This window comes from Stomoxys calcitrans, chromosome 1 (genome assembly GCF_963082655.1).
Source record: "Stomoxys calcitrans chromosome 1, idStoCalc2.1, whole genome shotgun sequence".
Classification (NCBI taxonomy): Eukaryota; Metazoa; Arthropoda; class Insecta; order Diptera; family Muscidae; genus Stomoxys; species Stomoxys calcitrans.
Genome location: NC_081552.1, coordinates 255,304,639 through 255,317,785, shown reverse-complemented (window position 1 = coordinate 255,317,785; position 13,147 = coordinate 255,304,639). Strand labels below are relative to the sequence as shown.

The 13,147-nt window shown below is 39.6% G+C and overlaps 1 protein-coding gene across 1 annotated transcript in view; it reads left to right on the top strand.

Annotated features, from left to right (window-relative positions):
* The window catches only part of LOC106094753 (glutamate receptor 1), a 184,559-nt gene that overhangs the window by 124,950 nt on the left and 46,462 nt on the right, over positions 1–13,147 (top strand). Inside the window, exons 10-11 of the mRNA XM_059360354.1 lie at positions 1,927–2,023; positions 12,245–12,672. Of these exons, the coding sequence (XP_059216337.1) occupies positions 1,927–2,023; positions 12,245–12,672 (525 nt within the window). The remainder of the gene's footprint in view (positions 1–1,926; positions 2,024–12,244; positions 12,673–13,147) is intronic.

Here is a 13,147-nt window from a genome sequence, read left to right as displayed (position 1 = left end):
GTCTATATAGCAGCTATATCTAAATATAGACCGATGTAATCCATATTCAGGTCAGGTATCGGGAGGCTTAATATAACTCAGGGTTGCAAATTTCAGCGAAAGCTGGTAATAAATAAGCCAGTAATGGGACCAGCATATCGGTCTGTATGGAGAGTATAACACAGCTCACTGTGTAAAATTTCAGCAAAATCGGACAATAAGTGCCTAAGACATTTTAAAAAGGGGTCAGCCTATATAAGGGCTTCTATTATATAACAATGATATTGTTGTGCTTTGTGTGTTAGATACTGGCCCAGCGCCCCAACCGCATGGGTTTTGTGGGATCGCACATGTAAACCTCGATATCGCTCGCTCTGAGATCCGCTAACCTTCAGCCGCCCCTAACCAGGGAACAGACGCTGATGTTGAGCATTGGTCATTTGAAGGCGCCAATAACTCGCCATAACCTCTCGAATACCATTGGCACTCAGTATTTAAATATCAGCCAGTGCCACCTAACTCCTGCGGAGTAGCCATATTTGCTGCTACTCCGCATAAATACGAAGCTTTCCACTATCAGCAACCTGTGGACGCGCCGGTTTATCGGCGTTATCTCACGAATAAATGCTTTAATGTTGTCCTTCAATTCGTCAATTGAAGCGGGCTTGTATGTATAGACATAAGCTTTAACATAGCCCCACAAAAAAATAGTCTAAAGGCGTTGAATCACACGATCTAGGCGGCCAATTGACCGCTCACGAACTTGAAATAAAATGTTCACCGAACTCGCCTCTCAATAAGTTCATTGTTACGCGGGCTGTGTGGCATGTGGCATAGTCTTCTATATAACGATTTGCATCATCTTTGAAGAAGTACCGTCAAATGATGCCACCAGCCCATAAACTGCACCAAACTGTGATTTTTTCTGGATGCATTGGTATTGAGCAAAAACGAACGCGCGATGAACTTTCTAACAGAGCACGCATTTTCATAATAAAATTCAATCATTTGCAAGCGATGTTCGTTCGCAAGACGATTCATGGTTAAAAACTGAAGATGTTTGACAGTGGAACAAAACACGAAACGTGCGTAAGCTGTGGAAACCAGTGTTGCCAAAGAGACAATAGCTAAAAAATCACCCTTTGGGATTGGACTACCCTTGTGTTGCAATCTGCCAACTGACAGCTCTATCGAAAAGCTTGACATTTTTAAGGTTATACGTACTCCGAACGTTTTGACAAACGAGCGATATTTGTGTTGTTTACAGTAACTTAAAAGATTCATTTCAACGTGGATTTACTCAATAACAATGCATCGAAGAACTTAATTCAATTTCTGGCGATGCAGCTCCATTAAGGACCCGTGTTTATCGATGGTAAGGTGAATTCAACCGAGGTCGTAGTTCACTTAAAGACAAGTTTCGTGAAGGTCGTCCAAAATCAGGGGCTGTTCCAATAACCATTGACGCGTTGCGCCAACTAAAATTGCAAGATCGTCATGAGATTGAGACAACCTTATTTCGAAAGAATCGATGTTCGTCCAAATCGGACGAATATATATATATGGGAGCTATATGCAAATCTGAACCAATTGTTTCCAATCTCAATTGAAATTGTCTTAAGGCCGAGAAGCATTCCTGAACAAAATTGGAAGATGAAGGGATGAAATTTGTACTTTGTACACAAATGAACACGGACAGTCGATAAGTCGATCGGTATGAATCGACTCAGGGGTGTGGTATGGAAAACATCTATGGATTCTATTAGTTGCACAGAATTCCTGACTTAGGTTCTGTTTGTGTTTTCCTTAAGAGAAAATAAATGAAAGCAATTTTGAAAAATAATAGGACTTTTGTAATATTCTTAAAAAAAAGTATATTCAGATTTTTTTTTAATATAACAGTCTATGGTTTTACTCATATATTTTTCTACTGCATTTACTTTACAGGTTAGCGTGATATTCAGTTACATTGGAGTCAGCATCGTTCTGTTCTTTGTATCAAGATTTTCACCGTATGAATGGCGCATTGTGCAATTTCAAGCAGGTAATAAATTTGTGTTTCAATTAAATGTTGAAGAAAAAGAAAAAAATCCTTTTCAGCCCTACTTAAAGACATTTTGTGTTTTTTTTTGTAGAAATCTAAGGAATATGAGGCGGCCTATCGCCTTTTCATATAAAAGAAAGTTATCTTCACAAAAGAAATCTTATATTGTATACAAAAATCAATTGTTTGTTTGTTTGTTTGTATGTTTGTGTGTTCCTTATAGACTAAGAAACGGCTGAACCGATTTTCTTGAAATTTTCACAGATGGTGCATAATGACTCCGTGGTGAAAATATGGTATTACGTTTTTTGATATCTGAAGGGGGGGGTGTGGGGGGCGGACCCTTCCCCCTTACCCTAATTTTCAGAAACGCCAGATCTCGGAGATGGGTGATGCGATTTAAGCGAAATTTTGTGTGCTCTCACATAGTACCCTAAAAATAAAAATTTGGTATACAAATTTCGGATGGGGTACCTAGGGGGGCTGCCCCACCCCAAAACCTACCAAACATATATTTAGATCAATCACGACAATATGGGACTCAAATGAAAGGTATTTAGGATAAGAAAACGTATATGATATCCAATTGTCGGACCAAGTACTAGGGGGACCACTCCAAGCCCCAAAACACCCCTAAATCGGACATATTTACCGACCATGGCAATATGGGACTCAAATGAAAGGTATTTGCGAGCAGAATACGAATCTGATATCCAAATGTGGGATCACGTTTCTGGGGGTCCACTCCTTCCCCAAAACACCCCCCAAAGAGGACAAATTTAAGACCATTACAATATGGGGCTTAAAAAAAATGGTATTTGAGTGTAGAATTCGAACCTGATATCCAAAGTGGGACCAAGCATTTGGGGGGCCGCCTCTCCCCAAAAACATTCCCCAAGGGGAAAAATTTACGACCATAGCAATATGGGGCTCAAATGAAAGATATTTGGGAGTAGAGCACGAATCTGATATCAATATTCGGGAAAAGTGTCTATGGGGCCACCACACAATACCACCAAAATAGGAAATATTTGCTGACTATTGCATCATGAGGCTCAAATAAGAGGGTTTTTAGAGTTGAACACAAATCCGATATATATTTTCAAGGTCAACTCACTGAGTGGCCGGCCATCCCCCAAAACACCCCCCAAGGCGGTCATGTTTGCCGACTATGGAAATATGGGGCTCAAATTAAAGGTATGTGGGAGTGGACCACGTATCTGATATTAACATTAGGGGCCAACTGTCTTGCGGACGTCCCACCACCATAACAACCCCAAGTAGGACGTATTTGCTCACCGTATTTGCTTAGTGTTTGGAGGACCACACCAATCGCCAAAACACCCCTAAATCGGGCATATTTACCCACCATGTAAATGTGGAGCTTAAATGAAAGGTATTGGGGGGTAGAGCAAGGATTGATACCCATTTTCGCAAGAATTGATACCCAAAATACCCCACAAACAGCAATTTTTTAGTGACCATCGCAATATGGGGCTCAAATAAAGGAATTTGGGATTTTAAGAATGGAGTACACCTTACACCCAAACTTAAATTCGTAGATCAATAAAGATCATATGGGATTCAGATAAAGGCACTTATATTGTTAAACTGTTAGTCAAGCGATGTACTATTTTCGTCGCATGGTATTTCCCTAAAAGATCTTTAATTGTCGATAATAAATATTTCAAGGAAACTTTTGTTCCATATAAAGTAAAAGAAGGCACTGCGGAGCGGGCCCGGGTCAGCTAGTATGGCATAAAACATTAGGTCCAAGTAATGGGAGGTAAACCACCCCCCCAAATACCCCCAAATGGGCATTTTAGCCCACCATGGCTATATGGGACTCAAATGAAAGGTATTAGGGAGTAGATTACGAATATGACATTAAAATTTGCATTCAAGTCTAGGTAGCGCTTTTCCTCCTAAAGATACGTCAAATGGGTTATTTGACCCATTATGACAATATGGGACTCAAATGAAAGGTATTTGAGAATAGAAAACGAATTTGATATCCAATTTTGGAGCCAAGTGTATGGGGGTACGCTCTAAAGCACCTCCTAAACTGAACTTCATTTCAAATTATGGCAACATAGAGTTCAAATCAACGGTATTTGGGAGTAAAGAACGAATTTGATGTCTATTTTCTGGGCATAGTGCCGGTGGCCGTCCAGCCTCAAAACACCCTTCAAACGGTTCATATTTGCCGACCAAGGCAATATAGGACTCAAATGAAAGGGATTTGGGAGTTGAGCACGTATTTGATATCCATATTGGAGCACTTCTCATTGCCCTTATTTTCAAAACGCCAATTCTCGGTGATTGGTAATGCGATTCGTTCAAATTTTTCTTTGCACTCTCACAGTCAAAACAAAATATGGTTTCCATTGTTGGGGTCGGATGTCTTGGGGGCCGTCCAAAACCCGCCAGTCCAGTGCCGACAATTTGGAGCTCATACGAAAGGTAAAAATGCAAATTTTGCCCATGAACATTCCACTTAGGAACGGGGCGAACTTCTTACATATCAATGAGTGCAGTCCGATTCCAGTTTAAGCTCAATGATAAGGGGCCTCCTTTTTATAGCCGAGTCCGAACGGCGTGCCGCAGTGCAACACCTCTTTGGAAAGAATCTTTACATGGCAAAGTACCTCACAAATGTTGCCAGCATTAGGAGGGGAAAACCACCGCTGAAAATTTTTTCTGATGGAACCGAGGCGTTCAGCGTCATAGGCGGACATGCTAACCTCTGCACTATGGGGGCCTCCATGTATTTGGGGAGCCGCCCCACTCCAAAATACCTCCCAATTATATAAAAGCTATTTAGGGTGGAAATTTATAGATTTTCAGCATATTGATACTCATTTTCAGAACAAAGACCCAGGGGTCCACCCCACCCTCAAATAGAACTTATTTACCGATCATGCCATTATGGGGCTCATGTAAAATGTTTTTGAAAGTAGAGCACGAATCTTATATCTACTTTAAGGAAGAAGTGTCTTCGTGGCCACTACACCCCTGAAATACCCTCAAAACCCGAAATATTTACCAATACAATTATATGGGGCTCAAAGAAAAGGCATTTGGGAGTAGAGTAAAAATTTGCCCAGGAACCGAGCAGGGGCAAACTTCTCACACATCAATGAGTGCTTTCAAGTTGAGTTTATCAACGATAGGGGGCCTTTTTATAGGCGAGTCCGAACGGCGTGCCGCAGTGCGACACTTCTTTGGGGAGAGTTTTTTACATGACCATGCATGGCATAGTACCTCGCAAATGTCGCCAGCATTAAGAGGGGATAACCACCGCTTTAAATTTTTTCTTGTTCTCGCTAGGATTCGAACGCAGGCGTTCAGCGTCATAGGCGGGCATAGGCTACAGTAGCACGAATTCGATATCCACATTCAGGGCGAAGTGTCCCCTCCCTAAAAAGATATTAGAGAGTTAAAGAGGCGCAGCGGAGCGGGCCTTATCCAGCTAGTATTTGAATAAAATACATAATTTGATCCTAGTCTACAGTCAATAACATTATGACATGAATTCCTATAACTCTCTTCGAATTAGAACAAAATTTATGAAGTTCTTTATCGTCTCCAAAAAGATTTTTGCCATGTACCAAGTATTTTTTTTTATACCCTCCACCATAGGATGGGGGTATCCGTCCGTCCGTCCGTCTGTGTGTCGAAAGCACGCTAACTTTCGAAGGAGTAAGGCTAGTCGTTTGAGATTTTGCACAAATACTTCTTATTAGTGTATGTCGGTTGGGATTGTAAATAGGCCTTATCGGTCCATGTTTTTATATAGCTGCCACATATACCGATCTTGGGTCTTGACTTCTTGAGCCTCTAGAGGGCGCAATTCTTATCCGATTGAAATGAAATTTTACACGACCTGTTTTGTTACGATATCCAACATTTGTGCCAAGTACGGTTCAAATCGGTTCATAACCTGATATAGCTGTCATATAAACCGATCTTGGGTCTTGACTTCTTGAGCCTCTAGAGGGCGCAATTCTTATCCGATTGGAATGAAATTATGCACGACGTGTTTTGTTATGATATCCAACAGCTGTGCCAAGTATGGTTCAAATCGGTTCATAACCTTATATAGCTGTCATATAAACCGATCTTGGGTCTTGATTTCTTTAGCCTCTAGAGGGCGCAATTCTTATCCGATTGGAATGAAATTTTGCACGACGTGTTTTGTTATGATATCCAACAACTGTGCCAAGTATGGCTTAAATCGTTCTATAACCTGATAAAGCTGTCATATAAACCGATCTTGGGTCTTGACTTCTTGAGCCTCTAGAGTGCGCAATTCTTATCCGATTGGAATGAAATTTTGCACAACGTGTTTTGTTATGAAATCCAACAATTGTGACAAGTATGGTTCAAATCGGTTCATAACGTGATATAGCTCCCATATAAACCGACCTGGGATCTTGACTTCATGAGCCTCTAGAGTGCGCAATTCTTATCCGATTTCCCTGAAATTTGGCACGACGGATCCTGAATCGGTCTATAGCCTGATACAGCTCCCATATAAATCGATCTATCTATTTTTCTTCTTGAGCCCCCAAAGGGCGCAATTTTTATTCGAATTGGTTGACGTTTTACACAGGTCCGCAACATATAATTTAATGGTGGTCCGAACCGGACCATATCTTGATATCGCTCTAATAGCAGAGCAAATCTTTCCTTATATCATTTTTTGCATAAGAAGAGATGCCGGGAAATTAACTCAACAAATGCGATCCATGGTGGAGGGTATGTTTTTCATTTAATTTAAGATTCCCAATCTGTCATAAATATTTTCCAAATTATTGACTGATGCTTTCCATACCTATTTTCTTCTCATGCCCATTTATTCAACGAAAACATGGCCTGCCCAAAAGTAATTAAACATTAATCATAAAATAACAATTGCAATTTTATTCATGCGTTGTGTGCTATCAAAATGTTTTCGCTAAAAATAATATAGTTAACGACTGGTCCTATTACCCACGTATGTGATGGCTTCAGCAGCAACATACGCATTATGGGTAATTTTAATACACGCCTGTGCGTGACATTTGGCGTCACGTCAGCCAACACACATGAGCATAACATCCCAATAGTCGGTGATGGCTTGCAATCTTATGTTACAAATGTATGAAACGTTGACTCTTGCCTCGATGAACTAGCAGCAGTAAAAACCAAAAACAAAAACGAAAAACAGCAACAAAAATTGTGCAAAATAAACAGAAAAACAAAATTCAAATCAGTCATGTAAAAATTACTTATGCTGGCTGCTAACACGATTCGAAGTGAGCATACATGGCATCATATATGGACATTTCCATGAAAAAGAGACTGCGTATGTGATTCCTGTACATATTCGAGATTGCTGATATAAGTAAAGTTCAAAGGAAGTGCCCTACAGGGGCACTAAATTTACAAACCACCATTTTCAATACTTTCAAGCTGAGGTTATCGACCCAAATGGTCGCCATTTGGAAAACTAAACATTATTGTATGATATTTGAAGCGTATTAAACTAAAATTTAATGAAAATCGGGTAGAAGATAGGTCAACTGTTCCCTGAAGAGCGAATATTTGGGGAAAATTTGGAAAACGATTTCTTTATGCTGTACTGAAAAGTGGAGCTTTGAAACCACATTGGAAAGTAGACCTATGTGGACCATGATTATAATGTAAAAATTCCATGGAAGCTTATACTACCCACCATACCCAAACATCCATATTCGCAATTTTGAGTATTTTATGTCCTCAATGCTCATTTTTCATAAAATTTTAAAAGGAGCTATCATGATATTCCCCATATCTCCCTCTCTCTCTCTCTCTGTGTATTGCCTTTAGTTATAAAAATGAATACAAATGCATGTCTATAACCGTGTCATATACACGAATGACTATACACACATTTGTATGTATATGTAAATAACAAACACATGTATATAATGATGATAGCTGACTTGAATGTATGCCTTAATTTAATTTTTGCGTAAAGCTACAAAAACGCCAACTAACATCCAAGCGCATGCACACACACACCCTCACTCATACACACATCAATCTACGGCGAGGGCCTAAGAGACAGCGACAGAAGAAGAGATAGGTTTTTTGTATGCCAGGCACGATAACCTCGAAGCAAGTAGAAAAAAACAAATAATCCGGAAAAAAAAACTACAACAAATGAACATACAAGCAAACCTATGAAATTATTCACAAACCTAGAGTCATACACACACACACACACACAACTACAGACAAACGCTCGAAGGTAGTCAGACAAATATGATGGAGATGGAGAGAAATCTACAAACACGTTGTTGCATGAATTCCCCGACTGAGGAGATACATATGTGAAGTCATGAGGAATAAAAAGTCAAAGGCACAGTCATCAAATATCAGCAGCATACCATGCCGCTTCAACTATGAAACGACTGTAAAAATAAACAAAACTACGCTCGAAGGGGTAGCCGAGCATTGGGTGTGGGTAATGGTAGTCATAGATAACAGCTACCTACACCATTGGGCCAATACTTGTACCCAGTTGCATTGAAGTAGCACCTGATGTAGGCAATTGCACTAGACCGTAAAGCAATTTGGAATATTTTCGTTAGCGTCTCCGAGAAATTTTAAGATATTTTGAGAACACAACTCAAAAACAAAGACAAGGTCGAAATGATATGCCCATGATGAATGATTGCCAAGAAAATTTAAACTAGACGAAAAAATTTAAGAAATATAATTAAAAACAAGTAAAAAGGCGTTAAGTTCGGCCGGGCCGAACTTTGCATATCCACCACCTCGGGTATATATGTTAACCCCATTTCGTCATAATCCGGTGAAAATTGCATAACTTAAGCACCCAAATTTGGCACGAACATTGAGTGGTCTAATATATATGTCACTATTCAATTTTGTAGAACAAAATATTGGTCTCATTGGTAGATACATCCAATTATTAACCAATCTGAACCACATTAGGGTCCGATATTGTGAGGCTCAGAAAAACTCACTGTTACAAATTTCAGCGAAATCGGGTAATAAATAAAGCTTTTATGGGCTTCAGTCCCCTTATCGGCAGATCGGTCTACATGGCAGCTATATCTAAGTATAGTCCGATCTGAACCATATTTAGGTCGGTTATCAGTAGGCTAAAAATAACTCACTGTTTCAAATTTCAGCGAAATCGGGTAATAAATGTAGCTTTTATGGGCTTCAGACCCTTTATAGACAGATCGGTCTAAATGACAGCTATATCTAATTATAGTCCGAACTGTACCATATTTGAGTCGGATGTTGGAAGGCTTAAAACTGCGCACTATTCCAAATTTCAGCGAAATCGGACAAAAAATAAAGCTTTTATGGCCTTCAGACCCTTTAACGGGAGATCGGTCGATATGGCAGCTATATCTAAATATAGTCCGATCTAAACCATATTTATGTCGAGAGGTTTAAACTAACCCACTGTTTCAAATTTCAGCGAAATAAATAAAGCTTTTATTGCCTTCAGACCCCTTATCGATAGATCGGTCCATATGACAGCTATATCTAAATATAGTCCGATCTGGACGAGACTACATAGGCACTTGAAATTTTGCACATGATCTAGATAACATCGCAGCTCCAATCATTTCAAATCAATCATCAATCAATCATCCAAAATCGGACTTTATTTGGAAAAAGATGCTTTATATACCGATGGGGTTCTTAAGTCCAAAAGAAACGCCTTTTTTGTCTGATTTCGCTGATATTTGAAACAGTGAGTTGTACTAAGGTCCTCGATATCCCACCCGAATATGGTATTGGGTAGCTTGATAGCTGCCTTTAGAGTCTAAAGACCATAAAAGGCGCATTTTTTACCCGATTTCAATGAAATTTGAAACAGTATGCTGCTTTGAGACTCCTAACATTTAATCCTAATATGTTACATTTATTATCCGATTTCGCTGAAATTTGGAACTGTTACCTGTATAAAACTTCACAGTATTAAATATGATAAGGATATGCCTATACTTGGTTATTATACCCACCACCGAAGAATTGGGGTATATTCATTTCATCATTCCGTGTGGAACACATCGAGATATCCATGTCCGACCAAATATCCACTTCCGCGTAAAAAACTAAGACGATCTTGCCATGTCCGTCCGTCTATCCGTCTATCTGTTCGTCCGTCCGTCTGTCCGTCCGTCTGTCTGTCCGTCTGTCTGTTGAAATCACGCTACAGTCTTTAAAATTTGAGATTTTTGGCTGAAACTTTGCACAGATTTTTTTTTTCATAAGCAGCTTAAGTTCAAAGATGGGCTATATCGGACTAAATTAGATGAAAACCCCATATAGACCGATCCGCCCTAATCGGCTTAGATCGGCCCTGATTTGGATATAGCTGCCATATATACCGATCCGCCGATTTAGGGTCTTAGGCCCATAAAAGCCACATTTGTAATCCGATTTTGCCGAATCTTGTATTAGACCCTTCGATATCTCTATTCAATTTGGCCCAGATCGGTCAAAATTTGGATATAGCGGCCATATAGACCGATCCGCCGATTAAGGGTCTTAGGCCCATAAAAGCCATATTTGTAATCCGATTTAACCGAGATTTGGGACAGTGAGTTGTGTTAGGCCCTTTGACATCCTTCTATAATTTGGCCCAGATCGGTCAAAATTTGGATATAGCTGCCATTTAGACCAATCCGCTGATTTAGGGTTTTAAGCCTATAAAGCCAAATTTATTATCTTATTTTGCTAAAATTTGGGACAGTGAGTTGTGTTAGGCCCTTTGATATTCCTCTTTAATTTGCCCCCATTCGGTTTAGATTAAGATATAGCAGCCATATTAACCGATTTCTCGATTTATGGTTTTGAGCCCATAAAAGGCGCATTTATTGTCCGATATCGCCGAAATTTGGGACAGTGTGTAAAGTTAAGCCCCTTGAGATACTTCTGTAATATGGGACAGATCGGTCCAGATTTGGATATAGATGCCATATAGACCGGTCTCTCGGTTTTAGGTTTTGGGGCCATAAAAGAGGCATTTATTGTCCGATGTCGCTGAAACTTGAGACAGTGAATTTAGTTAGGCTGTTCGACATCCTTCTTCAATTTGCCCGAGATCGGTCCAGATTGGAATAAAGCTGCCATATAGACCGATTTCTCGATTTAAGGTTTTGGGCCCATAAGAGGCGTATTTATTGTCCGATTTCGTATATAGTTGAGATCGGTTTGTTTTTTTATATAGCTACTGTTCTTATTAGTATTTGGTTCAAATCGGAACATATTTAGATATAGCTGCTATGGGACATAAGGTATGCAATTTTCGCCGGATTTTGATGAAAGGTGGTTTACATATATATCCGAAGTGGTGGGTATCCAAAGTTCGGCCCGCCTTCTTACTTGCTTATTTTCATTACCATTTTTAATGGATATTTAATGAGATCCTATATTTAGCATATTGACACACAATAAGACTGTGGGTCAAAAATATTTAACTACAGAAAATACAATTATGATACTACTTAAAAAGACTACAAACAATCGGGCTCTGTCATTGAGTTTCAACAATCTACCCAAGCACGATTTCTTGCAAAATGTGTACATCCAGGCGTATGTGTAACGTATCTCCTTCATACGCACCCATGTACTATAACAAGCCTTATACGGCAAACATTTGGATGGCATTGGGATCATTTTGATATATTCAAAATCACTACGGCCCAATGTACACCATTCTTTGTACCATATTGAAATTGAGTGAAATGCTTTCATGCGGACCTCAACTTTCCACACAGATGTAACTACCATGCGAGTGTGATGAATAGTTAGTAACTCTTATACCTCATGGCCGGCTGTCTTCCTACAGATGTTGATTCTTTCATTGTGAATTTCCAACTTGAAATAAATTTAAACAAAGCGCACAACCAAAGCCTGAAAATAGGGAAAGAAAAGACACAAGGACAAACCCCAAAAACAACAACAACAACAACACAAAATGCTTACAGTTTGAATTCTACTCCTCTCTTTGTGTTTTTTTTATTTGTGAAGACATTCTTGGCATCTTCCATCCCAGGCAAATTCATGATTTTTGCCTGCATGCCCAATGGCATGTTGTGTTTCTATTGAAACTAAAACAAATGAAAATTAAATTTCCTTTAGCTTAACTATAACGAACTAAAAACATTTGATTTTTGTTTCCCTTTGTTTTGTTTTTTACAGAAAATCATGCTGCGCATCATGAACAACTCTCGAATCAACAGCCTCCTGGTATTATTGGTGGTGTACCAGTTCCGGGACCTATGCCAGCTGTAACACCAGGTGCTGGTGGCGTTGTGGGTGGACCTGGAGGCCAAGCAGCATCGGCTGCTGTTAATGACTTTAGCATCCTGAATTCATTTTGGTTCTCCCTGGCCGCCTTTATGCAGCAAGGATGTGACATATCACCGCGTTCAATATCGGGACGCATTGTTGGCGCCGTCTGGTGGTTCTTTACCCTAATCCTCATTTCATCCTACACTGCCAATTTGGCTGCCTTTTTGACGGTCGAACGCATGGTAACACCGATTAATTCACCAGAAGACTTGGCCATGCAAACTGAAGTACAATATGGAACGCTATTGCATGGCTCAACTTGGGATTTCTTTAGGGTGAGTACAGAGTGGTCATCTATTTAATAAAGGCAAAAGAGTGTTCTACAAAGGGATTTATTTAGGGTGAGTAAAGCGGGGTCATCTATTTAGAAAAGACAAAAGAGTTTAGTTTTCCATGAATGGATTTTTCTGTAGAAAAAATTTCCAAGAGATAAAATATTAAAGACGGATACAGCGTTTTGAGCGAAATTTTGTTTAGATGGTAAGGATAGTAAATCAAAAACACGAACGTGGAATTTGACCTTGGGGTCAACTAACTAGGGGGAGCGAGCCAACCTCAAAACTCCTCAAACTGAGATTTAATGCAATTAGTACAAAATGGTAGTCAAATGAAAGGCATTTAAGAGTAGAGCACGAGTTTGATATAAAAATCTGTCCCCAAGATTCAGAAAGGTCGACCATTTCCAAAAAAAAAATTAAAGGTATAGAGTACGAATCTGAAACAAGTAAAAAGGCATTAAGTTCGGCCGGG